Genomic DNA, 27617 nt, shown 5'->3' with positions numbered 1-27617 from the left:
CCGGGAGCCTTTCAAGGCATTTCTCGCTACATCTCTTTCGTAGAGATGATGCTCCTTTGTTTCTCCAGGCATTTGTCCAACTTAGTCATCACAAAAGCCAAAACTTCACGAAATTTCGTGAGAAAAACACCTGTCCAAAATAAGAATCATCACCTCACTGGTGAATGTCTTAAAAAATTTCCCATTTTTCACACGAAAAATATAATTCACAAGGCAAATCTCACTTCAGGTCAAATGTACAAATCATCAGTAACGTGAATCAACACAATATTCAATAAATATTCAATAATATCACTCAAAAACAGCGAACAAACTTTGTTAGTACTTCACCAAAACTAAATAAGACTGAAGTAAGCCACGATGTTCTGTCATATTTCTCGTAAGCAATTGCTCACACTGAATTTTCAACAAAGCAATTTCAACTCAAATCATATTCAAAATTTAACGTATTTAGTGTTAAAATCTTCCAAAAAGAACAAATATTTAGATAGAATTCATTATTCATCAAATATTGGAATAAAAATCCATCATTTTAATCAATTTATTTTTAGTGTCCAATGTTATCTTCAAAGTGTCCAAAATAAGAAACTGGACAAAATTATGAGCACTTACCCTAGTTTGTTCCAGGAAAATTTTCTTTGAATCTTTCTTTACAAATTAATCTTAAAAAGGACCAATATATGATTAACTGTTATTGTATAAAAGCAGTTTTGTCAAAAATATCGTTACAATTCTTATACATAATGTTTTATGCTTTAGTGCTCTTCTTACATACTTTTGGGGTTGGTCCCGCAACAAAAGTTGTTAACTTTGCCTATACCTATAATACTTATTCGATGGTATAGGTCTCATTCGTGGTGAAAGGTTAGACCGTTTTGCCGAATGTTCTTTCTTATGTTGTTGCATTAGAAATCCTCACATTTTAGTCAATTTGTCGACATTCAAATGCAAGAAAAACAGTGCTTCGGATAAATGGCAAAAAATTGTTTTAGGGACATTCTTTTAGTGAAATGATGGTTTTCACAGATTAATGGCTCTTCAATCTAGCAATCGGTAAACATATTTAATTGGGAGGAAGAACTATTCCAGGAAAAAATGAAATGACGAACCTATACCACCTAGATTGAGCCTTGGCTCCACAGGCATGGTTCGCACAAATCGTCATACTTTTTTCATATTCCTGTCCAGGAAAAATTAGAGATTTTGTGGCAGTGAATCAGGCACACATAGAAGCCCAAAAGACCAGAGATATTTTGGTAAATTCAAAAATTCCTTTGTGCATCGGGCTGAATTTTTAGTATGTTGTAGCCGCAGATTATATCTATCAAACAAAAAAATACTAAAGTTGATATATAACCCCTGACCTGATCTATAAGGGGTCACAGTTCTAAAATTGACCGGCTTATATCTCCGGTTCTAATTAACTTTTTGATCTAAATTTTGGGTTTATGGTTTCGTATCGATGAGCACTTTCAGATCGAAGATCAAAAAGTCAGCACCTTTTTTCTCAAAAACTCATTTTTCTTAAAAACGCCATTGGGATTTTTTTTTATCAAATTTTAGAGTGTTCTAGCTTAGACTATAAATTTTACAAAAAATGGCGTGTGTTCGCTGTGGTTACAGTTAATTAAAATTAATAATAAACGGAATAAACGGATTTCTAACTAAAATTCGTAAGGTTGTATGCACAATGCACACCTAGAACACTTACCTCAATAGCAAGAAGACCTCAATTCTATTCAGGGTGGATCTAGGAATTTTTCATAACTTTATTTGTAATGGGAATTGAGGATTTGAGGTCATTATCGCTGACAATCTTCTACAAAAATACAAAGATCATTCTTTTGAATAAATAATTTATTTAATTTCAATATAAAACACCCCAGAACTACTCGCTAGTGGTCACTTTTGACTTTGTACGCAGATTTCCAAATCTCAAAAAGGCATATCGTGGAGTGGAAGCGATAGAAGATGGCCAGAGGCATTGAGACATGTGTAATGACTGTCCATGCCCAGACCCCGAAGAAATTGAGGTGAGTAGGTCGAAAACCTGCATGTCCTTTGATAAGGGTGTTGATGAACCACATGGACATGTTGGCCACCAGTAGGAAGGTCACAATCTCCCGACCGGGTTTCGTTCGATTCTGCTGAGATCCTCGACAGCGACGCCAACTGGCATTGAGCACGAAGAGCGTCTGCATGGAGGTCTGCAGAAGAGAAAGGATTTCCGCAATGAAACCATCCCTGCTGCCAGGAATATCGGCTTCCATTGCGAAGTAACAGCCCATTATGCTGAACATGGCGTAGACGTAGACGCCGCTCTGGGCCAAGACCAGTAGGGTACAGTCGAGGCTCACTGTGCTGGCATGGTGACTATCTGAAAAGATAACGATAGATTCGGGTCAGTACAGAAAAATATTTACTACAAAATCAGTTGAAAATCGTTCATTTCTTTGCTTCTACGAACCCTACCGATTTGAATGATGTCAAGGTTTGCTTTTACTGATACCAATGGTTACTCTTCTCGATTTTAAGTTATACACCGAGAAAGGGTTGCGAGAAGGTCTAACGATCTCGTCTCGGAAAAATCAAAATAGTTCATAAAGAAAGAAGGGGCTTCTTAAGATTGAACCAATAACGTCAAACCAGCAAAAGAAAAACGGATAACAATTAAATACATTTCACGTACAGAACGTGCGCACTCTGTTACGAAGACGACCGACGTCGTAGACCAAACGTCAGGTTACTTAGGGTATAGAACTGGAAAACAGTGGTGTGTTACTAGGTCAAACAGTCTGTTAACTACGTAAGTAAGAAGTCCTTGAATCCTTTAAGAATGGGCTAGTTAAGATGTAAGGTCCGTCCAATGAAATAAATGTTGATATCTTTTACCGATTCCAACATTTGCTTATTCATTGACGTAGTCAACCATTAAGTCTACGTCAACGGTTTCTAACTGCAACCAGTTCAACTGTTACTTTTCGTGACTTCCTGAACAATTATTGCATTCTATTGATATTGGTTACTTCTACCTTTGTTAACGATTATTACTATGGACTACAACAACCGATTCCATTGGTTTTCGACTGTTCTTCTTCAGTTGCACCTACAATCCGTCAAGGGTTATTTCTGAAGGGTTATTTACTGAAAATTATTTTATTTCTTTGGTCAGTCATACTTTTATCAACAGTAACTACTACGAACTACAACATTTACTTCTACTGATTTCTCGAACTATTGTACTTCTTCAGTCGCTTTGATCTATGTCAATGGATACAATTACGTGTTTTTACTGATTTCCCTGAAAATTATTTTGCTTCAGTAATCATTCTTATCTACTTTAACGATTACTACTTCGAATGGCGAGTTAGAACGGTTATACTGATCTCCCTAAAATTTTGGTTGCTCGTATCTAGGTCTACAAAGTTTACTTATTCTGATTTCTCGAGCTATTGCAGTACTTGTTCAGTAGCTTCAGCCTACTTAACGGAACTGCGGGCCTTTACTGATGTCTTGGAGAATTATTTTGCATCACCGATCGTGCTTCTCTACATTATTGATTACTACTGCTCATTACGAGCTATGGTTGTAACAGTTCTACTATAGTTGGTTGCTTCTATCTACGTCAGTTGTTACTACTACGAACTACAATGGTAACTTGTACTGATTTATCGGTCTATTTTTGTACTTCTTCAGTTGCTTCTATCTACGTTAACGGTTACAACTACGGATTTCTACGGTTTTTAATGATTACTAATTCGAATTACGAATTAGAACGGTTCTATTGATTTCAGTCGCATCAACATACGTGATCGGAACTATGGATATTTGCTGATGTCCTGAACAATTATTTTGCATCAACGATCGTTCTTTCCTACATTACCGATCACTACTGCAACCTAGGAGCTAGAACATTTTTGTTTCGTATCTTTACGTCAGCTGTTACTAATACGGACTACAATGGACACTTCTTCTGACTAATCAATCTATTGTTGTACTTCTTTAGTTACTTCTACCTACGTCAAGGGTTACAACTACGGGTTTCTACGGTTTTTATCTATTTAATGATTACTAATTCGAATTGCGAGTTAGAACGGTTCTATTGATTTCGGTCGCATGAACCTACGTGATCGGAACTACGGGTATTTTCTGATGTCCTGAACAATTATTTTTCATCAACGGTCCTTCTTTCCTACATTACCGAACACTACTGCTACCTGCGAGCTAGAACATTTTTGGTTGCGTATCTCTACGTCAGCTATTACTAATACGGACTACAACGTTTTCCTATATTGACTTCCCGAACTATTGTTGATCTTCTCTAGTTACTTCTATCTACGTCAACAGTTACAACTTCTGGTTTCTACAGATTTCCAGTTCGCTGCAGCGATCGTTCTTATTTACATTACCGATTGTTACTGATTATTAGCAATTAACGACAACAGCTACTACTACGGACTACAAGGACTACAACGGACAGTTCTACTTAATACTGATACCCTTAATAATTATTTTATTACTTCGATTGCCCCTGTCCAAACCTCAACGTATGAACAATATAAGTTAAGGTGTTACCGGTGTTACTGAATTCGTATTTCATAAGGTTAAGTACTTATTAAGTACTTAATGTATTAACCGAGCTGCTTCTGCTGTAGACAACAACGGTTGTTGCTATTGGCTTCGTAGGTTATTTCTACTTACTTTCAACGTTATTTAAAGTGTCTTACCTTTGATCTTTTGCTGATATCGTAAGTCTCTCATTTTGTACATTGCTGCCAGGACGGCCATTGTGGTGACACTGTACATAAGGATTTCACAGATGGTGACCTCCTGAATGGCAACCAATTTGTACTGGTCGACATCGTGAAGGACGAAGAACATAATTAGGCAGATGATGGTGAGTACAATGACTAGAATTCCAGCAAACATCCCTCGATGGGCCCTGGCGCAGTCCACAGAGAAGTGATGAGCACTCTTTGTGTGGGGTTTCTGAGAGTTCCTACGGCTCTTCTCGATATTGGGAATGGTCTTGACTTGCTTCCACATCTCATAGAGGATCACAGCACAAATCAGGGAGTACTCAATGGTGCAGGGAAAGAGGAATGGTGAGGCATTCTGTACCAGGCTTCCCATGATGTTTGTTCTGTGGCATTCTGCTTTGTAGTCCTCAAATGCCGATCTCTTTGTGATGTTGTGCACAGAGGTTGCAGTTGAATTCAGGAGGATACTTTCGGCATCTCCTGAAATCGAAGGAGTTTCTGTCGTGGAAAGGATAGCTGCGATAGAATTTCCATGTGGATCATGTGAGAGATGGAAGATCTCATGCTTGGTTTCCTCCACAAGGACATAGAGCCATTCGCAGAGATTAGTGGCCACCATATGCATCAAGCCAAATCTAGCTATGACTTTGTGCCTGGCCATGTCGAGTTCTGTTGTGTTGAGGAAGATGAATTTCATCTGAATGATGCACAGCAGCATCCGAGCGATTGGCGTGAGTGCCATGTAGATATTTGAGCATCCTGGATTCCCATTGAGCTCAAAGTACTGGCCAAATTCAAGGCCTGAGTACACCATTGTACCAATTGCAAAGGCAATAGCGCCCACACGTAAATAGAAGCTCCCGAAGTGCGCGGCTCGCTTCTTTATGTGTTGCGTATTATTGGCTTTTTCATCTGTGAATGGAAAGAAATAAAGTTGTTACTTTGCATGACTTCTCAATGGGAATTCCAATGTTTTTCATCAGCGTGACTTTTCTCGTGCAACCATGCAATTTTTCTCTCCCGCCTTTCATTGGAATTCCATGAGGAAATCCGATTGATTTATTCAAGAAGAAAAATTTATTGATTTCCTAGAAGATTTAAGCTTTTAACTTGATTAACGATCCAATTTAAAACCGAGATTGAACGATAAAGATCACTTAACCCTTCAATGGTAGTATCAAAATTTATTGCCTGTTATAAGCAAAATGAATAAGCGGAGACACATACCAGTAGCCCTATTATACTATCAGCCTATGCAGACTGGCTATTGCATATTCTTAAATTAATTGTGTAACTTTTATCAGCAGGAAAAGCGCCAAACAATCAGAAAAAATAACAAAATTATATAAAGCATAAAACTAGATTAAATGGTGTGTGTCTTGGGTTATTCTAACGATTTGGTCACTTGTTTTTGGTGTTTATTTTTCATCAAATGCCTTAGAAAATATTATAACTAACATTAATCAGGCATTGCTTCTTCAAGTGAACTTGAAATAAGTAAATAAAAAAGGTTTTAATTTTGAGGTTATGTTTAACATTTTATCTGTTCAGATATAGTTGAAATATTATTGATATTTCTAGTATTTTATAAAATTTCATACAAGAGGTGGATTCCCAGATACGATAATTCGAACTTATTATCATAAAATTATCAATTAGTGCTTTAAAAGCAAATGCTATCTTAATACGTGTAATCGCTCGGTTTTGAGATAATTTTTAATATATTCGCCACCCGCACCGCCCATATCAACCACTTTATTAATACAATAAATCGTTAATTCAGATCATTCGGAGTAAAAAGGGTCTATCGTATATGCATTCCCCTATTAAAATAGCTCCTGAGCGATACAATTATAAAAATATAATCTTATAATAAAAAAAATCTGACTATCGCCATCTTTGATATTTTTAAGTCACAAAGCACACAAAATACATAAAAATTACCTCAGCAGCAAAAATTTTACTGTTTTGTAGGAATTAGATCAAGAAAAAATATACGCAGATCTCCAAAACAGCTTCAGGGAGTCTTGAAGCCTTAGTCTTGACCGGTATATGACCGTATATTTACCTCGGATTATTACTTCAGAAACGCCTAAGAAAAATAAGATAAATATCTCGATTTTTTTAGAGGACTTATGGTATTTTCTTGAGGTAAAATTTACGTAAGTGAAAGGTAAGATTTTCTCTTTCTGATTACCATTACATGAAGTATGGTACCATGCCGTCATTCCATTTTTTACCTGATTTTTGTATTTTATTAAATGAATATTCTTCATTATCTACATTGCATCAACATGAATTCTCATCTCTGAAAAATAATATATTTTTTTCGGAGCGGTAGAAAGTCCCACCCTTCCCTACAAATCTTCTGAACATATCAAGGAGTCCTACAGATAAATCAAAGTACATATTAAAGTCTTTTTTTTGAAAAAAAATCACATTTTAGTCCTTGATAGAAGAGTTGTATTTGATGAAATTAAGCGTCTTTTTGTATAAAAATATTTAAAACCCGTTAATAAAAACCAATAGAACGGAAGATATAAATTTTTGATTTTTAGAAAATATCAAAATATTAAATCTGCATAAAGAGATGGCAAAGCCTCCCAGCTTTGCGGAGTGCTGGAGTTCACGAGAAAGAGCTATCCGTGTATTATCCTTTCGTATGCTTTTTGGGTACACAAACGCTTTATTACTTTGTTTTCTAAATAGGAAATTGCTTAAGAAAAGTGGGTTTTAGAATATTTTAGAACTAAGTAACAAGAATACGAACAAATAAAAAGTAAATCTGAGTAAGGTAAATCATTTACGGATATATTACCGATTCATTATCGATTAAGTCCGATGCAGTCGGGTTGGAATTTCAAGATCTTTAAGACAATCCAAATTTAAGCAAATCAGTTGAAAACCATATTTCCCCCAAAGTGGTTAAACTTTGACCTACGAAAATTCGATATCGAAATGTTTTTCGAACATACGTGTCTAAGGATGAAATATCCGACTTGACTGCCTCCAAAACATATTTTAAAATGAAAAAAAAATCTAAAATCCGTTTTCAAAATAAACAAAAGACATGGTTTTGATGAGGATAGAGGGGGGTTGAGATAAAAGAAAAAAAATGTCCTAGATAATGTTGTTTTAGGGGGGTCGCCGAAGACCGGAATTACCGTTTGGGTCTCTAGCAGTGTTATAAGTTGAAAAAAAAAGTGAATTATATAACCGCTCTGTCTGAGTTCGAGCTGTAAAAACCTAGACGTGACCGCGACAAACGGATTTCATTTTAGATCCTTAAATTAATTACCCTCTAAAAAGTTTTGGCACTCTTGGCTTATATAGATACCCTCAAAAAGGTTAATTTGTGCATGATAAAATACGGTAGCACTGACTGCGCATTTTGCAAATCGCACCGATACTATTCTATTTATTTGCTCAAAGATCGACAGCCGGAAATTACACAAAGATCGATATATTGTAGCTTGAGTTATTCGAACAGTTAATTACACTTTTTGTACAACTTAATTAGGACAGACCGGAACATAATTAGCTAGTAAAGGAAATTTTTCGTGAAGAACATAATTGAATCAGACCAAATTAGACTAAATATTTCAAGAGAAGAAATTACTTACTCTAAATAAATAGTAGTTTGCTTAATATCTTTTCTAAGAAAAACTATAACACCCCACCCCACTCTGCTCTAATTCTACTTCTACCCCTAATTAATTTTCCCCGGTCCTCAGGATAATTCTTTGAGCAAAAATATAGCTCAATTTAATTTAACAAAGAAAAAATTGAAATCCCTTACTAAACTTATCTTTATGACTCTGGCACACCTTTTAGATCAGGAAAATTTCATGAAGTTGAAATTCGAAACCCTTTCTTTCTCACATGTTTCGCATATGACTATCTAATTCTTTCTCATACCAAATTTGATTGAGCTAAATTGAATTTGGACTGATGTTTAAGAGAAGAAGAATAGTGCGAAAGAATGAGATAGACATATGCAAAACATGTGAGAAAGAAAGGGATCCGAATTTCGACTTCATGAAATTTTCCTGATCTAAAAGGTGTGCCGGAGCCATTAGTATTCACTTTTGATTTAAACCTTTTAGACAAGGAATGATTGAGTATAGGTATTTTAGTGAATCCTAAGTTTTCCAGTGTCTTACCGACTGCCAAATTAGACAATATGCGTTGATCCTTGTTCAAAGATCAGCGATCGTACCGTACCAGATTTTTGCACAAAAATCAACAAAGTGCTCCTCAAGTGAATCATAAATGAGATACTTAATCTCTTCTTTTAAGGTTTTGGCTAATCAGCCAAGTTGTACCCAAATCGATAACTGCTCCTAGGAGTTGTCAGAAACTTAAGTTTTCTAAGTTTTGGAACAATTTTTTTAAGGTAGGTAGGGGAGTGTAGGCATGGTTCGCACACAATGAACCTTCCAACGATACGAATTTTTTCTTTGTTTGCAAAGATCTGATTCATAATTTCTTTAGCCATAAGATAGGTAATCATAATCCTGATGAAATGCGATGAGTAATCCTCAACCAACTATTTTCAAAGAGGAAAAATTCGTATCGTTTAGAACAGAGGTGAGGAAAACCCGTTTGAAACCGAATAAACGTTAAAAAAGTTTGTCAAGGTAGCCTTTTGATTATAGATGTACAATTTTCATTTCACGATTGTTCGGTTTCAAACGTTTCTTGCTCACGTCTGCTTTAGAAGTTCACTGCCTACGAATTCTTATACAACGTCATTGCATTTGCAGACCGTACGTGCGATCAGAACTTTAATATCGTTATTATCACTATTCGGGTCCCGGTCAAAATCCCGAAAGCCAAAATCTCGAATTCTTAAAAGTGTCATAGCTACTCCCATAACTTCCCAAATCTTCTGTGTCTTGGGAAATTATTCCTAACATTTTCCTCCACATAATTTCATCCCTTTCAGGATTTTGAACATTCGGGATTTTTGCTTTCGGGATTTTGGCGTTCGGGATTTTGGCATTCAGGATTTTCGCTTTCGGGATTTTGGCTGCCACCGCACTATTCATAGTACCGACGGGACTGACACAAATTCGATACAATCTAGAGGTAATTAATAATCGAAATGTTCAAGAACGGTCTAATTTTCTGATTAAAAATAAAAGAGTAACTGAAGGGTTAATATAAGGTTAATGGTATACTTACGGTAATCTTTAAGGAGGGAAAATACAGCTCTCGTCCTCAAGTGCGTAGCGTAGATAAATACCACGAAAGCAATGCTAACTGCGTAGAGATAGACGTAGAATCCTTGGTAGAAATTCGGAGGTATCCTTGCCGAAAGAATCTCAGTGACTGGCATTGCAATACCCATCACAACGAGCAGTTTGCAGTAGAGAGCCGAAAGAGCCGTGCTCAGAGCATCACTAAAAGGTTCAGAAAAAGGGATTACCGTTAACGGAAAACTGCAGTTGTTTTGAATTTAAAACACTCACTCTCCGATCCGTCGGTTCTTCCTCTTGAATTCTTGTGCTAATTCTGAATGAGCTCCTCCAGGAGCATGATGTGTTGGCAGGAATCCATTGAGGGTTCGCACACTGCCTCTCCTCATGTCTGGATTTTCTTGAAGGGCATCGAGTTGATTGAGACGCTGCCGCTGAGGACGCGTTAGGGCGGCCATAATTGCGGATGGTCGTCTTGTGGAGAGGATCTCTTGGAGCAAGACCGACGGTCTGCGGGATAGAGAAAGCTCCTGGTTCTGTGTGCTTGGGTGGTTTAGTGCCAAGGCTGATCCTGATGGCACGAGAGCTGTCATAGCTTCTTGGGACTGAGCCAGAGATCGTTGATCGTTCTCCACTTCCGACGATTCACTGTGGATTCACACAGAAAGGAGGGTTTTGAGTAACTTTTCTGAGCACTTGCGGGGAACACAGGTGATTCACTATAAGAACTCTGTCGCTGTTGGACATACACTGGACAATTTTTTTCAAAAAATAATTTTACCCTCTCTCGACATTTTGATTGACGATCAGTCTGTCTGCTTCACACATGTTATTAAATGTGAACGATTTAGTCGACGGACTATCGTGTTATATTAAATTGGAAGGAGGGTTGAGGGAATTTCAATAAATTCTTTTTTATCACATTTGAGCGCCAATCATATTTAACGAGAATTAGCACACAATTGTTGATCACTCGAGATGATACTTTGTTTTTTTGCTGATGAGTGTGGGAGGACGGATAAGGTGGAAGTTGGGCCAGGAAAAAAAAACACAAGAGGTGCTAAATAATTGTATGACGAGCTTTCGAGACGTTATTTGTTCTTCCGTGGAAAAAACTGAGAAAAAAAGCTTGTTTATCCACTACACGTGCATTCGAATTGAAAGAAAATCGAAATATTGGGAAAAAGGAAATTGTACAAGGTTGAGGAACACAAGAAATTAACTGAATTTCCATCCACCTGAGCGTGTCTGGATGAAACTAAGAAGTTACCAGAGATGTGCACATACCTTTTATATGAACTGAACCCAACTGAACACTGTGAGACCTTTTTGCCATCCACCAACGTCTTATCTTCCCAAGTTTTTTTTCTATTTGTGTGAATTACATTCACTCTCTCAAGGGATTTCGATAAGATGCCAATCGTCTTATTCGGGCAAATTTTTCTTCTCATTCCCTCACCCAGAAAAAACCTATAACTCTCAGCTGGGGAGACCTAGCATACACCCACCTTAATAGACTTGCTCTTTTCGCCCTCATAATGCTCTAGAGGTGATTAATGAATTACGTTACCATATGACATATTCCAATGATAATGTATTTGACGGAAAGAAATGACTGAGTGGATGGAGGAGCGAGAAGAATCACATAGGCAATCATTTTTGTGGGTGGAATTAAATTGCCATCGTTAAGAAAATTCACCGGGATTAATTAACAATTAATGAATTTATTTCTTTATAGGGCTCTCATTTGGATTGATGATTGGAACTGTTGAATGGCCGACAGTCTTAACACTCAATCTCAATTCATTCAGAGATAACACGTTAGTTTTAGGCGGAAAATGTTTTTTTCTGGATAAATTCGAGATACCTTTCAAGTTGCGCAGTATTTCGAAAAAGCAAAAATTTTGATTACAATTGTACCACAAAAGATGAATAACTCTTTGAATCATTCTCTAAATATTTGCTCTCGTGATTTTCACCGGGATTCCAAAAAGATTGGCGTCTGTACATGATATAGGGGACAATAGGGATTTTTGAGTCATGCATACTATAATACTTAGCATCAAAGTCGGTCCAATCTTAACCTGAATACATACATTAGGGTGGAGTCTACACTTATGGATGTTATACACTTATGGACAGCTTGCAAAAATCTTAAGGTCTTACAAAAAACAGATTCCAGAAAGTTGTAACATTATTAGTTTATGATGTAATTAACCATTTTTTTGATTTTTCGAAATCTGTTTAATGTAATAACTTAAGATTTTTGCGTTGTCCATAAGTGTGTAGAACATCCATAAGTGTAGACTCTACCCTACAACCCCGCTTTTCTCTATTGACCAAAACTGCAAATGAGTTGGGCAATCTTTTAGTAACACGTTCACAAAGAGTCTCAGAAGATGCTCTATTTGATAAATTTTTATGTCAGATTATTATGTTTCACAAGTCTAAAAATAGTTTAATATTCCGAAATAAAATTCTCTATTTATGCAGTAATTTGCGTAAAGATGTTTGCATAAACGATAAGATTTTTAAAAGTATTAGTCTCACTTTAAATGCGCACAATTTTCTGAGGCGGAGATACAAATCATAATTTTTTTTAAATAAAGGAAAGGATAGACATTGCGATATACAAAAAAATTAAATTTGGGATAATTTTGAAAATAGTAAAAAATGTTATAGGTACAATCCGTCTCTAAAGAAGGGGGTATCCTTCATACTGGACAGGTTTTTTGAACTTCTTAAATCCTTTTAAACTGTTAATTTCTATTCTTTTGAAAAACAAGAAAAAAACTATTACATTTAACACGTGCTAAATATTTTTTAAAGTTTTATTTTTGTCAATAAATAAAAACATTTTTTTTTAATTAAAAGATTTTTTTTAAAACGCGATAATAAATTTTATATTTTATTTGTTTCTAAGCACCATGGTGTATTATATTTTCTGATAAGCTGAACTTTCAATTTTCAAAGTGGATTCTAGCTTCACAGAGTTTATAACTAGTTATATTTAATTTTAAAAATATTGTAAAATTTTAATAATTATAAAAAATAAACGCATAAGTGAAAGCTGTCCTTTTCAAGGAATATAGTACTCAACCTCAATGATCAATAGTAAAAAATATTAAAATTGTTGAAAATTGTACGTCTTTGAGTTTTTTTTCATATTTTTCTTAAAAATCATGAGGCTGATACAAAAAAAAATTACACCTAATTGAGCATAATTAGAATTAGAATTAGATTTTTTTCTTATCCTTCTTTTAACCCATCCCCGTGCGACCAAAATAAGTTTTGAGTTTTGAGATGAGTAAAAATATCTTTCAAATAAAGCTCTGTACACATTGGGAGTAGTTTTCGACTTCCGGTCTTCGACGACCCTCCCATAAGTCAACATCATCTAGGACAGCCTGTTTTTCTTTTCCCTCACCCCCTCCTGCCCCTCCAAAACTAAGTTTTTTAGCTTATTTCAAAAACGTCTCCTACGATTCCTTTCATTGTCGAATATGTTTTAAAAGTAGGGAGAATATTTCGTCCTTAGACACCTATGTTCAAAAATCATTTCGATATTGAATTTTCGGATATCAAATTTAGATCTTTTTGAAAGATTTCAATATTTCCAACCCGACTACATCGAACTTAATCGGTCATGAGTCGGTTTAGTACCCGTAAATGAGTCACCTTTCTCAAATTTACTTTTTGATACTTATGCTAAAATATTCTAAAACCTTTCTTTAATTATAAAAAAATTAAAAAAAATTTAAAATTTTAAAAATTTGATTTTTTATAACCTTTCTTATTTTGAAATGGTTTTTAAATTTATTAATCTACTTAACCGGTAGCGGTATGTACCCAAAAAGCATTCGGAAAGATAATACACGGATAGCTCTTTCTCGTGAATTCGAGCACACCGCAAAGCTGAGACGCTTTGTCATCTCTTTCTTGGCAAAAAGAAAAACATATACACTATTTAATTGTATTTTAAGATTTGTTCAATTCAAAAACATCTAAAACCATGAAGGTTCGATTGAGATAGATTGACTCTATAATAAGTCCTGCTTATCTTTGATTTATTTATTTTACTTGTAAATTTAAAAGGGATTTAACACTAAATCTACCACGACCCGGTCAAATTGGCCGGTTTAAAATTAACACGTATTTAAACGGTACAATGTCATTATCAAACTTTATGAATTTCTTAAAATATGCATGTAATATACTTATATTTTAGTGTTTAAATTTTAATTTTTTGCTCTTTTCCAAGACAAATTTGTTGAGTATTATACCCTACTGCGGTTTGTCCTTTGACCGAAAAACGACCAAAAACGGTCGGTAGGTTTAGTGTTAACAGAAAGGTTTAATGTTAAAAGAAAACTGGATAACACTTTATTTATTATTTGGTTGTGACTAATAGGAAATAAAATTTGGATACCTCAAACTTTGAACAATTAGATATTAATCTGTTAAAAACCAAAATTTTAAAGTGTCCATCCCTCTTACATAGTTCAATTAAAATACGGAAAATGAATAAAAAGAGAAAAGAAAAATACAGAGTATAAAAAAAAGTAATTGAAAGATAAATTTATCATCCATTCGTATTTAAAAATATTGTTATTATTATTTTAAATAATAAGTGTAAATTGTTAAAATTCTTAAGAAAAAATTTGAAACAGTCAGTGACAAATATTTTTAGAACAGTTAAAAAGCCTAAATATTTACAAAAAAACTGACTTTGTATTACTCACGATTCACATAGGGAAACTGGTACTTATTAGACGAATGATTTTTTTTTATTACAACTCATTTTACAAGGCGATACGAGTTGTAAATTATTCTGAACACAGTGACTCCAAATTCCATTTAGCTCAATCGAATTTGGAGTGCTAAAGAGTGGGATAGACTTATGCAAAACTTTTGAGAAAAAAAACGACGCGAATTTTGATTTTATGAAATTTTACTGATCTAAAAGATCTGCCAGAAGCACTAAAATAAAGTTTTTTTTACTGATTGTTAAGAGCATTATCAAAAACTTTTTTTAAGGCGTCTCTATTTTTCAGATTAGTTTTTGCAGATAACAATGTAGCTCAAGAATCCAAAGCTCTAAATTAACGTCGGTTCACTGAACGAGGTATATTTACAAATAAATAAATAAAATTTGGGACATTAAATTTTGTGTTTTCTATTTATAGATATTTAAATACCTGAAATGAGGTGTCCCCTTTTCTAGAAAAGAAATACCACAAAGTGCTCTACAATGCTCAACATCTAATCTTTTTTGATGACGTCATATCAATTAAAGTGAAGGAATTTCTTATGCAAATATTTATCTCAATCATTGTTATTATTTCTTCACAATGAAACATGTTGTAGAGAGTGTGAATAACACATTGATACTTCGCATTACAATCTTCTCAATGATTTTTTTTATGCCAATTGGTCAGATGACGAAAAAGAAAAAAATCTTGAATCAGTTGATTAGGGATATCTTTACAATCCTATTCACAAATGATGAGAATTTACAGACTCTCATTAGAAGCACGAGGTTTGTGTATAAATTTAGCAAAAGTTAAATGAAGTGCTATATAAATATAAATTGATCGAAAAAAATCAGTTTACAATAGCAATTGTTTACCACAATTCTTTCTTGAAAAAAAAAATCGCGATTGCATCTGATGAAAAAGCGAATTTGATGAATTGAATCGCGAAATGCGATAGTGGCTTCAATCACCAATACACGTATGATCGATAAGATGATTAATATTGGAGTTTGCTAAAAGTATTGCCAAAAAATTGCACACTAAAGTGGGGCAATGTGCAAAATGGGTGGAGACAATTGTTTATTGGTTTTAAAACATAAATATTTATCTTTGACGTCACTGTCAGATTTTATGTCATATAATTATATACGTAAAAGGAGAACTTTTAGTGTTAGTGCTGTTTTTTTACCGACGAAAAATACCAATTGGAATAATTAATTTTATTGATTAATTTGATCAATTTCGTTAGTGATACATCTGAAGACGTCAGACGAGTAGATGAATAATAGTGCTATTCCAATGAAAAATGAAAAATGGGCAATATTTCTGTACATTTTTTAGCGCTTTACTGTTCTCAAGTGTTTCTACATTATCGACTTTTCTTTTTGTTGGCTCCTGTCATAACTGATAAAAAAAATATCTTAAAAAAGAAACATGAAAAGGTGAAACCTTCTCTTGAATAATTTTTGGTACGCCACTGTTTTCAAATGCCTCTGCATTATCGACTTTTTTTCTGTTTTGATTCCTGTCTTGACTGTTTTCTCTAGTTCTCGTCGTGTTCCAAGATCGCCAAACAGTCGTGGTAGCAACCAACACAAAGAAAAGTTGATTATGTAGAAACACTTCAGAACAGTAAGGTGCTAAAAATTGTTTATTAATGGAATAGCACCATTAAGAGTGAAATATGAGAAGAATATAAGAATAAAATGTAAAGTACGGTTGATCTAAAGTAAATTTCACATTAAGGGGGTTTCTCTAATTAAAAAGTCAAAAATTACCTATATTAAAAATATTAAAGGGTATTCTTTTTTGTCAATAAAGCAGAAAAATTAAATTTTGTTCCTGTAGCTAGTCAATGAAATCTAAAATTTGGTTAGAAAAATTAAATGTGATCACTAAAACATAAAAAATGGTCAGAAGAAACTGAAATTAGGTCAATAAAATTTTGTAATTGAAATCAAACTTACTCTTTTACTAACTTGATCAATAAAAAATCAAATTGGATCAGTGAATCGTCGGTTGATACAATTAAAATCGGTTAAAGAAATATTTCCATTGTGTCAAAAGAATTAATTTTGGTTATAGAAATTGATAAACAAAATCTAAATTTATTCGGAAAATATCGAATTTGGACAGTAATGGCGCTGGCAGACCTTTTCAATTGAGTGAAATTCAATCGATTGAAATTTTACCTCTTACTCTTTCAAACTGAACTAAGATATTTTCGTCTTCTTCTGTCAAAAGAAAATTGACATTTGAATTTCATTTTCAATTTCAATTTCAACTTTCATTTGACAGAAATCGACAGCTATATCTGATTTCAGTTTGAAAGAGTAAGAGGTATAATTTCAAGCGATTGAATTTCACTCAAATGAAAAGGTGTGCCAGAGCCATAATACTTTAAATTACATCAATTGACCATTAAGTTTCATTGGTTAAATATAAATAACTTAGTCAATTTGGTTGGCTCATTCTTTTGATCAGTAAAATTTCATAAAATCAAAATTCACTCGCCTTTCTTTCTCAGGCGTTTTGCATATGTCTATCTCACTCTTCAAATTCTTCTTCCTTTAAACGTCACAACTAATTCAATTTAGTTTAATCCAATTTTGTGTGCGTAAGAATTAAATATGCATAATATGCAAAATGTTTGAGAAGAGTTATGAATTTTGATTACATGATTTTTTTTAACCAAAAAATTGTACCAGAGAACTTAAACATTAAATTCTGACAGTTGAATAATAAATTTGATTAGTAGGAAAATTAAATTTGGTCAGAATGGGATATACACTGTGGTCTACGATATTTGGTTAATTCTGACCGAAAACGACAGATAAAAACCGGTGCAAGGAGGGGTTTGTTTTTTTGACTTTACTGTGTGTTTGACAGCTGTCAGCTGTCACTCAAATATCGAAAAGTTCGGTATGAACCTTATGAATTTTGATTACACGAAAGAATGTTCCAGAGAATTTAAACATTAAACTCGGACAGTTGAACATTAAATTTGATTAGCAGGAAAGTTTAATTTCGTCAACGATTTTAAATCAGGGAATATTCATGAAATTAAAATTCACATAGTTTTTTTCTTAAACATTTCATATATGTCTATTCAATTCGTTTGCCCTCTTCTTCTTCTTCATCCTCTGAACATCACAACAAATTTAATTTAGTTCAAATTCAATTTTGAATGCAAAAAACGTGGAAGAGACATATTCAAATCGTTTGAGAAAGAATGAGATGTGAATTTTGATTTCATGAAATTCTCCTGATCTAAAAGTTGGAGCGTGTTTGAGAAATAAAAGTCAATTTTTCCCGATTAAAGAATGAATTTAGTTTGTTAAACATCAAATCCATTAAACATAAAATTTGATCCAGATAACTAAAATTTGTTTTGAGAATATTAAAATTTGATTAGTGAAATATCTAACTGTTTGTAGAAATGACTTTTTGGCTCTCCCTAACTTAATAACTTTTACAGAAATGTGTCTTCTTTTATACATTAAGCAATTAGGTCAGGCAATTCATGAAATCAAAATTCATATCTTTTTCTTTGTCAAATGTTTTTCACAAAATCGGCTCTAATTTTTGGCACTCAAATTCCGATTGAGTTAAATAAAATTTGTTGTGACGTTCAAAAGAAGAAGAAGAGTGCGAAAGAGTTGGATAGACAAAAATAGAGACAGAGAAAACTTGTCAAACGTATTCCCTATCGCATTCTTTAGAAATTTATTGAAACCAAAATTCACATCTGTTTTTTTCCAAACGTTCCGCGTACAGTTCTGTCTCTTTATATGCACACTCTCTATATGCACAGCTTTTGTGTCGGTTGCATTCAAAATCAATTTGTTTACATTTTGACAAAGTAATAAAGAAAATTATTTTCTTGGTAACTAATTTTTCTCGTTTTTAATTATCTTAATTTTATTTTTTCTGTCTCATATTATAGTTAAAATAACACGGGGAATTCTAGAACAATAAAAAAATAATAATGTTTTAAAAGAAAGAAAAAAAAACCGTTGGGAATTTCAAAAAAAGTTGTGCATATTCAGAGAGAGAACTGTCAAAAAAAGTACCCAAACTGTGCATACAGCGAGACAGCACTGTATTTCTACCCCATTCTTTCGCACTCTTCTTCCTTTTTTTAACATCACGATAAACTGAATTTCAATTCAATATTAAATGCGAGAAAGTGGAAAACTTTCAAGTAAGGATGTGATGTGAATTTCGATTTAGTTCTGATCAAATTTGATTTTCATGGCTCCGGCACACCTTTTAGATCAGAAAAATTTTATGAAATTAAAATTTATATCCCATTCTTTCTGACACGATTTGCATATGTCTATCTCATTTTTTCGCACTCTAAATTCGATTGAGCTAAAATGAATTAGTTGTGATGTTTAACACAAAACCTACCAAAATCCGGTCAAATTGACCGGTGTAAAATTAACACATATTTAAACGGTACAATGTCACTATCAAATTTTATGAATTTTTTAATATATGCATACATTTTATTTTTTTGCTCTTTTTCAAGGCAAATTGGTTGAATATCCTACCACTGAAATCCGAAAAAGTTAAAATAACATTCCGGAAATGTTAATTTTACCCTGCAGTATTGATAGGAAATCGGTGTAAATATTATGCTTTAAAGGTGTATTAGGGGTTAAAGTTACCCTTTTTCATGTTAATTTTACCCTTAAAAAAGGTGTAAAATTAACTTTGAAAAATGTTGATATATTTTTTACACTTAAAAAGTGTTAAAGTTACGAGGAAAAAAAGTTAATCGCACCCCCGTTTTTTTTCTCAGTGGCCCTAACCGAAAAACGACCAAAAACGGTCGGTAGGTTTAGTGTTAAAAGAAGAAGAAGAAGAATACGAAAGAATGAGATAGACATATGCAAAGCGTGAGAGATAGAAAGGGATTCGAATTTCGACTTCATGAAATTTTCCTGATCTAAAACGTGTGCCGGATTCATTATAATGATCAAAAGTTCATATCCGCACAAAATAATCAACATAATACCTTCAGTGTATGGTGTGGGGTCATTATTATACAAATGTGTATAACTCAAAATCTTCGAGCTAAGTGATGCTATCTATTCTATGAAACAGACTTCTGTTGACTTGAAGAGTTCACTAAAAATAATTTCCATTAACTTTCAATGAATATTGTCTTTTGTAAATTCAAATGTCTGATTTTGTTATTAATTTAAGTAATTAGTGATAACTATAGTCAATATTTATTCATTGCAAAGTCGCATGTCAGTGCTTTTAACGACGTAAATGAACAAGCCTGATTACAGATATCGAAAGGAGTCACGTGAACGTATTTTTAGCAGCAATTATCACAACTCCATCGTCACAAGAACAATATAATTAATTGGGGGGTAATTGATAATCCAGCACTCACCGCTTTTTGGGAAATTTTTACGAACTGACAGCAAAAAAAAAAAGAGAGTGAAACTTATCACTTGTGAGGAAAATTTGTGGATCAAGTGCAGTTGATTAAGCTGAGGATGATACTGGATGTGATGGAATTTTATCACCTGTTTACTCTTCAATCCACACTAAACGTCTGTTAATCTCTCGCTCATTCTCACAACGATGATGCTGATCTTTTGGTGATCAAAGTTTAGGCGATAAAGAGATGAGAAAACGTCCAGAGATCGCGAAGATGAGAGATGATAAAAAAAAAATGGGAGGGAGTGTGATTAGCATGACTGGGATAAATAATGCTAAATTATTCTATCACGTCGATGGACTTTTCAACTGTGCGACTATTTAAACTCTTCAAACTGGTGACTTCTTTATTCCTCCTTCTCAGCCAATTTTTACCGGGTACTGATTGTGCTAAGTACGGCAGCGATCTTTTTTTTCCTTTCAAAAATAAGTAGAAAAATTAAAATTTGTCTTACTCACCGAAATGTTACAGTCATCTTATTGTGTGGATACCTCATACTTGATATCAGTAGCGTTGGTGCTTGATGTGAAAATTTGCGTGGAGCACTGATTGCCGCTCGTATAAGTTGTAGCGTGTTAAGGTGTTATTTTTATCTCTCAAGTTGGAGGCCTAACAGGTGATTTGCGAAGATCTCGCTTGGAGTGGGAGGGCTGAGGAGTATGGAGAAAAAAACGACATTATAAGATAACAGATTAGAATTAATAGCGGCTTAAACCATTTGGATCAAGAAAGATAGATAAAGGAGTCTCAGGAGATATCAATTGCACATACTTGAGAATTTTTGTATCAAGAAAAAAAATGGCTCAGAGCTAAGAAAGATCGATGATGGTGAGAAAAATGTCTCAATAAAGAGCTTTTACAAGAATACAATGACTTTGAAGAAGCGTGAAAAGCCACACAATTCGATAGATGATCTTGTCGAGACTGAAAGGAGAAGTATGACAGTGAATTACCTTTTTCGCTATAGCGAAATAAGTCCCGTGAAAAACTTGTATTACTCAATACAATAAAAGTCTATTGAGTGTTCATGTAAATTTTCTCACCTTTTCCCAACTTTGTCTACCTCACTCTAGCACATATTCTTCTCAATTTTGCTTCTCATGTTTGGCCTGATAACTCAGACACATTCACCCTAAAAAATTAGATACGATGAGATGATGTGACAAGATTATGATAGTGTCCAAGAGAATTTACAACATTGAGACGTCAGATAGTCACACATGCAATTGAAAGTCTATAACATTTTATCTATGAGTGGCAGGAATTTTCTGAAGAGATTTTTTCCAAGTATAACACCTCAAGGAAATTTAAGTAGCACAAAAATTTCATTGATAAATTGAAATAAATTGACCACAAAGAATAATTGTAATGATATTGCGAATCATTACAATTTATCATCAATGCGAGAGAAACTAAGTTCTCTCCCAAGTGAGATCTCAACGCTAGAAAAATCCTAATGACCTAAAAGGGATTTGAACCTGGGATATACCTGCCTCGTAGATAGCGCTCTATCGCTTAAAGTGACTACACTGTGAGAGAAATCCGAAAAAGTTAAAATAACATTCCGGAAATGTTAATTTTACCCTGCAGTATTTATCCGAAATCGGTGTAAATATTACCCTTTGTAGGTGTATTATGGGTTAAAGTTGCCCTTTTTTCATGTTGATTTTACCCTCAAAAGGAGTAAAATTAACATTAAAAACTGTTGATATATTTTTACACCCGAAAAGTGTTAAAGTTACAACGAAAAAAAGTTAATCGTAGCCTCTTTTTTTTCAGTGTATACTCAATTAAGGACATTTTGAAAAATTTATGATAATTTTCATGTAACGGCTTTTCATTTGCTTAAAGCTTTTAAAATGAAAAGTAGAGTAGATCAGGGGACATATTCTGCTATTTGCGAGTTTCTCACGTGAGTTTTTCATTGAGAAAGTCACTAGGTGCTCTAAGGAAAAATCGAGTCAATTACACTAAAATAATGGTGCGTTTCTCGATTTTTGTACTCACGTGAGACACTCGTAAATATGCCCTCAGAAAGTGAATTCTGTATCAATCTGACAAAGTCATATGATGATTTTCATGGAAAACTCATGAACAGAATAAACTCGCAGGCCATTGAGCATCAAATGATTACTATTTTGAAGGTATGTGAAGTGGTTTTGCCATATATTATATAACGATACGAATTAATCCCATAAAAATTAGACTTTGTCATATGACATTGTCATACTGTTAGAGAATGCGATCTATTCTATCTATTTCAGAGAATATGATTTTTTTGATAACTTATTTTCGATACTGCCGACTGTCGATTCTGAAAAATTTAAACGATAGTTACTCTTTCTATAATATAGATATTTATGAACAGTCACATTCTTTTAAGAATGTCACAATGAATGGACCAACAATGCGTAAGAAGTCGACATTCACTTAATCTAACAGATATAGAGTTATCGATACTATCGCTTCGAAAGTGTCGAAAAGTTATCATTCCACCCCAGGTCTCAACGGCTGAATTTTAAATATTTTTAAAGGCAACGTAAATTCATTCTAAGATGGTAAAGGTGCTAGGGAATTCTTTCTTTTGTATCATATATTATAAAAATATTCCTCATCAAGAATGATTTCTGACTCAAACTCTTCAAATTGTTAGTATCTTGAGAATTCCAATCACCACCGAGAAGTTCTTGGAATTATTTCAAGAAAACAAGAAATTTGATGTATTGATCTCATGTTAGGGGAAGATGGGGCTAGTTTGAGCTATGGGGCTACATTATTATTATTATTATTATTATTACTTTATTTAATCACAAGAATAGGGTCATGGGTCATCCCTTTTACGATTGTGATAATTAAAAAAATCAGAAAAAAGAGGAACATAAAAAAATATAGAATGACAAGAATTCAGAATTAAGAGTGTTCAAGAAACAAATTAATTGCTTCTAGGATCCAGCCTGAAGATAGAAATTACGAATAGCTGCCGCAGAAATACGGCAATCACTCGGAAGAGAATTAAACAAAATGACGCCTTTTACAAAAAGCGACCGATAGAGGCAGTCATCTTGAACTTTAGGCACTATGAGTCCTCGAACCCTGGCAGAACTCCCCCTAACCAGAAGACACGACAGGTACCCAGGACATCCAGAAATCAGCAAATGGAACAGAAATAGCACTGCTCTCATTCTCAGATGAGATGGTAAATCGCAGCCAACAAATATGTGACTGAAGGGGGAGATATGGTCTCGACGACTTAAGACGCAGATATACCTAACACAATCATTAAACGAAACTGAAAGACGACGGATTGTGTCACTATCCGCCGCAAAGAAGAGCTCTGCTCCATAGTTGAAGAAAAGAAGAAGAAGCGCTCGCGCGAGGATCAAGCGAGTATCATAGGGTGTGATGTCCCGGAAGCGTCGAAGGGTATAAAGAGAATAATTGACCTTACGGCAAATAGAAGTGGCCTGATCAGACCAGGAGAGAGTTGTGTTGAAGATTACACCTAGATTTTTGACCTGATCAACGAAAGGGATAATTTCACCGTGTAGGAGTAGGTGTAAAGGATAAAGATCAGGGAAAGCAGTCTTTTTGGAGATAACAATAGCTTCAGACTTTTTAGGATTCAAAACTAATCCATTTAATGAAGCCCACTGCTCGATATAAGAGAGATTTGCATTCATAAGATCGAAAGCTTAAAGAGGATTAGAGGAATCTCCTTCCACATAAATTTGGAGGTCATCAACATATAGATGAAACAAGCAGTTACGTAAAACTGAGGGTAAATCAATAATAAAGAGAGAAAACAGCAAATTGAACCCTGCCCAATGCCTTTACTTAAGAAGGTTGGTGGTGAGACGTCCTGACCAAATCTGATAAATTGCGATCTACCTGTAAAGTAAGACCGAACAAGGGCTACTGCTGAAGACGAGAATTTAAAAAGAGTGCATAACTTGTAGCAAAGAAGGTTGTGGGGAAGGCTATCAAAGGCCTTAGTGAAATCTAGAAGGACCAGAATAACAAAATGACCTCGATTAAGAGCTGAAGAGATATCTTGATTTACCCTAAGAAGGGCAGTCGTAGTGCTGTGACCCTTACGAAACCCCGACTGAAAGTCACATAGCAGTCCATTGTCATCCAAATGTTGAGAGATTTGTTCATGAAGGAGGAATTCAAACGCTTTTGAAAGAACAGAAAGCAGACTAATAGGCCTAAAATCAGGGCCCTTATTCTGCTGTGAAACGCAGATTTATCACTAATTTCGTGATAGTGCTTGTGTGTGTGAGGCTGGCTTCGGCCCACATTAAATGAAATTGTGAACAAAATAATCACTGTAAAGCACACAAACACCTTTCACGAGACTAAAATTGTTATCCTTTGACTTACCAACTAAGAAAATTCGCGATAAACTCTGGAAAAATCCGTCAACTACATTTAACTCCACTGCAGTTGTCAATCTTGAGCACACTCTTGCTTTCGCTCGCACTCTCTCATTCGCTCTTTGGCTGCGTGATGAAATTTCAAAATAATTACCGTTGGACATTCTATTTCATAAATTTAGTCAATTTTAATAAGTTTTCTTGCAACTACTGTGCCAAGCAAGAAAATTAAAATTTTCAATGATTTTCTCTTTTAATCTATAGTTTTCACTATGTGTTTCTGTAAAACCTCGAGAAATCACAGGCAAGGGGGAAATATTAAGTTGGAAATGGTGCGTAAAAATTTTGAAATTAATTCATATAAATTATGAATTGTCGCAAATATTTTAGACGGATGTGTCAGAATTGGTATTCATAAATTTAGCAGTAATTTTTTCACAGCATGAAACTTATGCTCTTGAGTATGTCGCTGGAAAAAAAGAAGAAAAAACACGGAATTGTAGAACGAAGTTTTGATGGGTATTGTTTATGAGTGATTGGTCTGAAATTTCGTAAATTTTGTGAAAGAAAATTTGTTTTCCCGGAGTAAGTAGTCAGATCGAAGCATCTACCGTCGCCACCATCGCAAAAGTTAATTACAAAGTCACCCATCCGGCAAATTTTGTTGAATTCTGTAGAATTTACTCTAAGATGGTTCCGATCATTGCATTGTATGAAAATACAATATTATAAATTTTTGCCACTTTCCACAAGGTATTGTTCTGTTAAAATAAGCTTGGCTTATTTTCTTTGAAATTATTTATCAACTTGGTGAAATTAACCATGATTTTCATAGTTTATATTTTAGATAAAAAATGAACACGGATTTGACCTTTGACTCCTTCTCCTTTATTTATAAAACAACAATGTTGTTTACAAAACATATTGTCACAAATTAGGACTTTTCTTTGAACATACATTAACGTTGAAATCGAAACATAACTACTAATAGGGAACTTATATGGAAAATTGGAAAACTTGGGAATTATATATTTCTTAAAATTAATAGAAAGAATATTAATAACTATTTCTTTGCGTTAAACAGCAATTTTCTACCTCAAATGCATTTAATTTTTCATCTCGGGACCTCCAGGAGCTCGCGAGATAAAATTTGCGTGATTTTTAAAATAACAGACATTTTCACGATTTTTGCTCACTACTACACATGCTATGTCGCTGAAAGCGCCAAATCTCCACGCACACAGAGCCAAAGCTCTGTGTATGATGTGTATTTGCATCACGCAAAATCGTGATTTTTAGGCGTGATAAGCTCCGTTTCAACAGCAGAATAGGCCCACTGGATTTTAATATGATGTAATTTGGATAGACAAAACAATTGTGGATCTAAATAAAATAATTGTAAGGCCTAGCTTTATTTAGAAATTGGCGAAGAAATCGTATAAGAATGTAGCCCCACAGCTCAAAGTAGCCCCACCTCTCCCTATATTGCTTCCAGAATTGGAAATCTTGATATTAAAATGGTTTGTGTCTTGGATTTCAAGATTCCAAGACTTTTGACAGAATTTTACATCTTGATCTTGATTTTTTTTTATTTCAGAACATCAAAATCTTGAAATTTTGTTGAGCTTGATCTCGATCTCAGAATTGAGGCCATTATTTGGATTATTAGTAATTCGTTTTGGTTATATATGCACTTTTGGACACATAAAATAAATTCGTCAGTAACAACACAAATCATTTGTTAGAACTAATGGTTCGTTATTTAAAAACGTTAAAATTTTCTTTAATTTTCTTCACTTCGGTTGAATTGTTTCTCACGAGAGACATGAGAAGTAAAATGTAAGAACAGTTGCCAGCGCCACTCATAGCAGAATACTGTGCCCTCTTGCGGAGAATATTTTCCGTAAAAATAGAGAAATCAACTCTTTCGAGGTATAAATAGTAAAATGAAGAAAAAAAATTAAAAAGAATAAATTTATCACAAATCTAAAACAAAATGTTCAAATGTCAGTGAGTTAATTGAAGTATTATAAAGTGAACTTTTGACAAGCTTTTGGGAATAGATGAACATAAATGTTTGAATTTTTGTGTTTTCAAAAATTAAAAAATGTTCTATTTCATTCGTATTGGTTATTTTATTTAGTTAGTTGTTCAGGTTCAAAAACATGTTTTTAAAATAAAAACAATTATGCGAAAACCTTAAGGTCTGGTAGGGGAAAGCTATCAGGCTTTGAACACATTGTCTTCGAAATGTGTGACTTAAGACTAGCTCTTAAAATATATTGTCATAAATGGGTCATATTAATTAAAGGAACTTGAAAAAAAATATGAAGCGTTCGAAACCAAAGTGTGTGCGAAGCCTGAAAGCTTTCCCCTATACGCTTTCACAAAGATAACGTTTATTTCAACGCAGTATTTTAAACAATATTGAATGGAAAATAATATAGAACTTCAATAAAGAATTATATTATCACAATGAAAGAGAACATTATTGATTACACAACTGGTTACGCAAAATTTAAATATTTAATATTAAGAGTCTGATGATCTAAAAATAGTGACCAAAATTGTGTTTATTCATGATACGCTCGTGGTAATTTTCAAAATTTACACCAATCACCTTGATTAACTTTTTACCCACTTAATAATAATTTTTTTTCCAAGAATTTTTTATCACTGACGTAAAGACATTTCACTAAGAATTTCTAAAGGCAATTGACAACAATCGCGTTTTAGTCTCGAGATGCTGTGAGTTTGTGGAAAATAGAAGATTGTGGAAGAACACAAGAAGGTCAATTTGCAATGTATACAGGTATTATTTAAAGTAACAATTATCGCATTTGCGATGTATAAAAAATTAGTTCTGTTTTCTCATGTGGCGACAGCAAATATTGCATACTAAGTGGTATAATTACCTGATCATTTGAACAATTAGTGCTGACTTCAAAGTAGGATCACTAAAAAAAATATTATTTCTCACTATTTATTGGATTTTTCCCAAAGTTTCTACAAACTGAAATCATTGCAGACGGAGATAATCCAATGGAGTGATAAATAATTGTTGT

The 27617-nt window shown here is 33.9% G+C and overlaps 1 protein-coding gene across 7 annotated transcripts; it reads right to left on the bottom strand.

The window, feature by feature from the left end:
* Positions 1-1839: 1839 nt before the first annotated feature.
* LOC129806646 (proton channel OtopLc) lies at positions 1840-27617 on the bottom strand. 7 transcript variants are annotated; one of them, XM_055855383.1, is made up of 6 exons: positions 27468-27617; positions 20635-20826; positions 10235-10609; positions 9948-10165; positions 4728-5672; positions 1840-2377 (listed from the first exon to the last, which is right to left on the bottom strand). In XM_055855383.1, the coding sequence occupies exons 2-6, from the start codon at positions 20670-20672 to the stop codon at positions 1896-1898; spliced, it is 2058 nt and encodes a 685-aa protein (XP_055711358.1). In that variant the 5' UTR covers positions 20673-20826; positions 27468-27617; the 3' UTR covers positions 1840-1895. The 7 variants fall into 7 exon arrangements, with proteins under 7 accessions (XP_055711358.1, XP_055711360.1, XP_055711359.1 ...); XM_055855385.1 differs by lacking the exon at positions 27468-27617 and adding an exon at positions 27173-27310; XM_055855384.1 differs by lacking the exon at positions 27468-27617 and adding an exon at positions 27194-27264.

Source organism: Phlebotomus papatasi, chromosome 3, assembly GCF_024763615.1.
Source record: "Phlebotomus papatasi isolate M1 chromosome 3, Ppap_2.1, whole genome shotgun sequence".
Lineage (NCBI taxonomy): Eukaryota > Metazoa > Arthropoda > Insecta > Diptera > Psychodidae > Phlebotomus > Phlebotomus papatasi.
This window is presented reverse-complemented; position numbering and strand designations above follow the sequence as displayed.

Bases quoted from the DNA above. Each gene is read 5' to 3' on its own strand.
- LOC129806646 (XM_055855379.1), bottom strand. From the start codon at position 11,412: ATGAGAAGAAAAATTTGCCCGAATAAGACGATTGGCATCTTATCGAAA. The intron at 10,610-11,248 runs GTATGTGCACAT...GTGAATCCACAG, and splicing joins GGGTTCAGTTCATATAAAAG to TGAATCGTCGGAAGTGGAGA. The intron at 5,673-9,947 runs GTAAGTATACCA...TTCCATTCACAG, and splicing joins TTCCCTCCTTAAAGATTACC to ATGAAAAAGCCAATAATACG.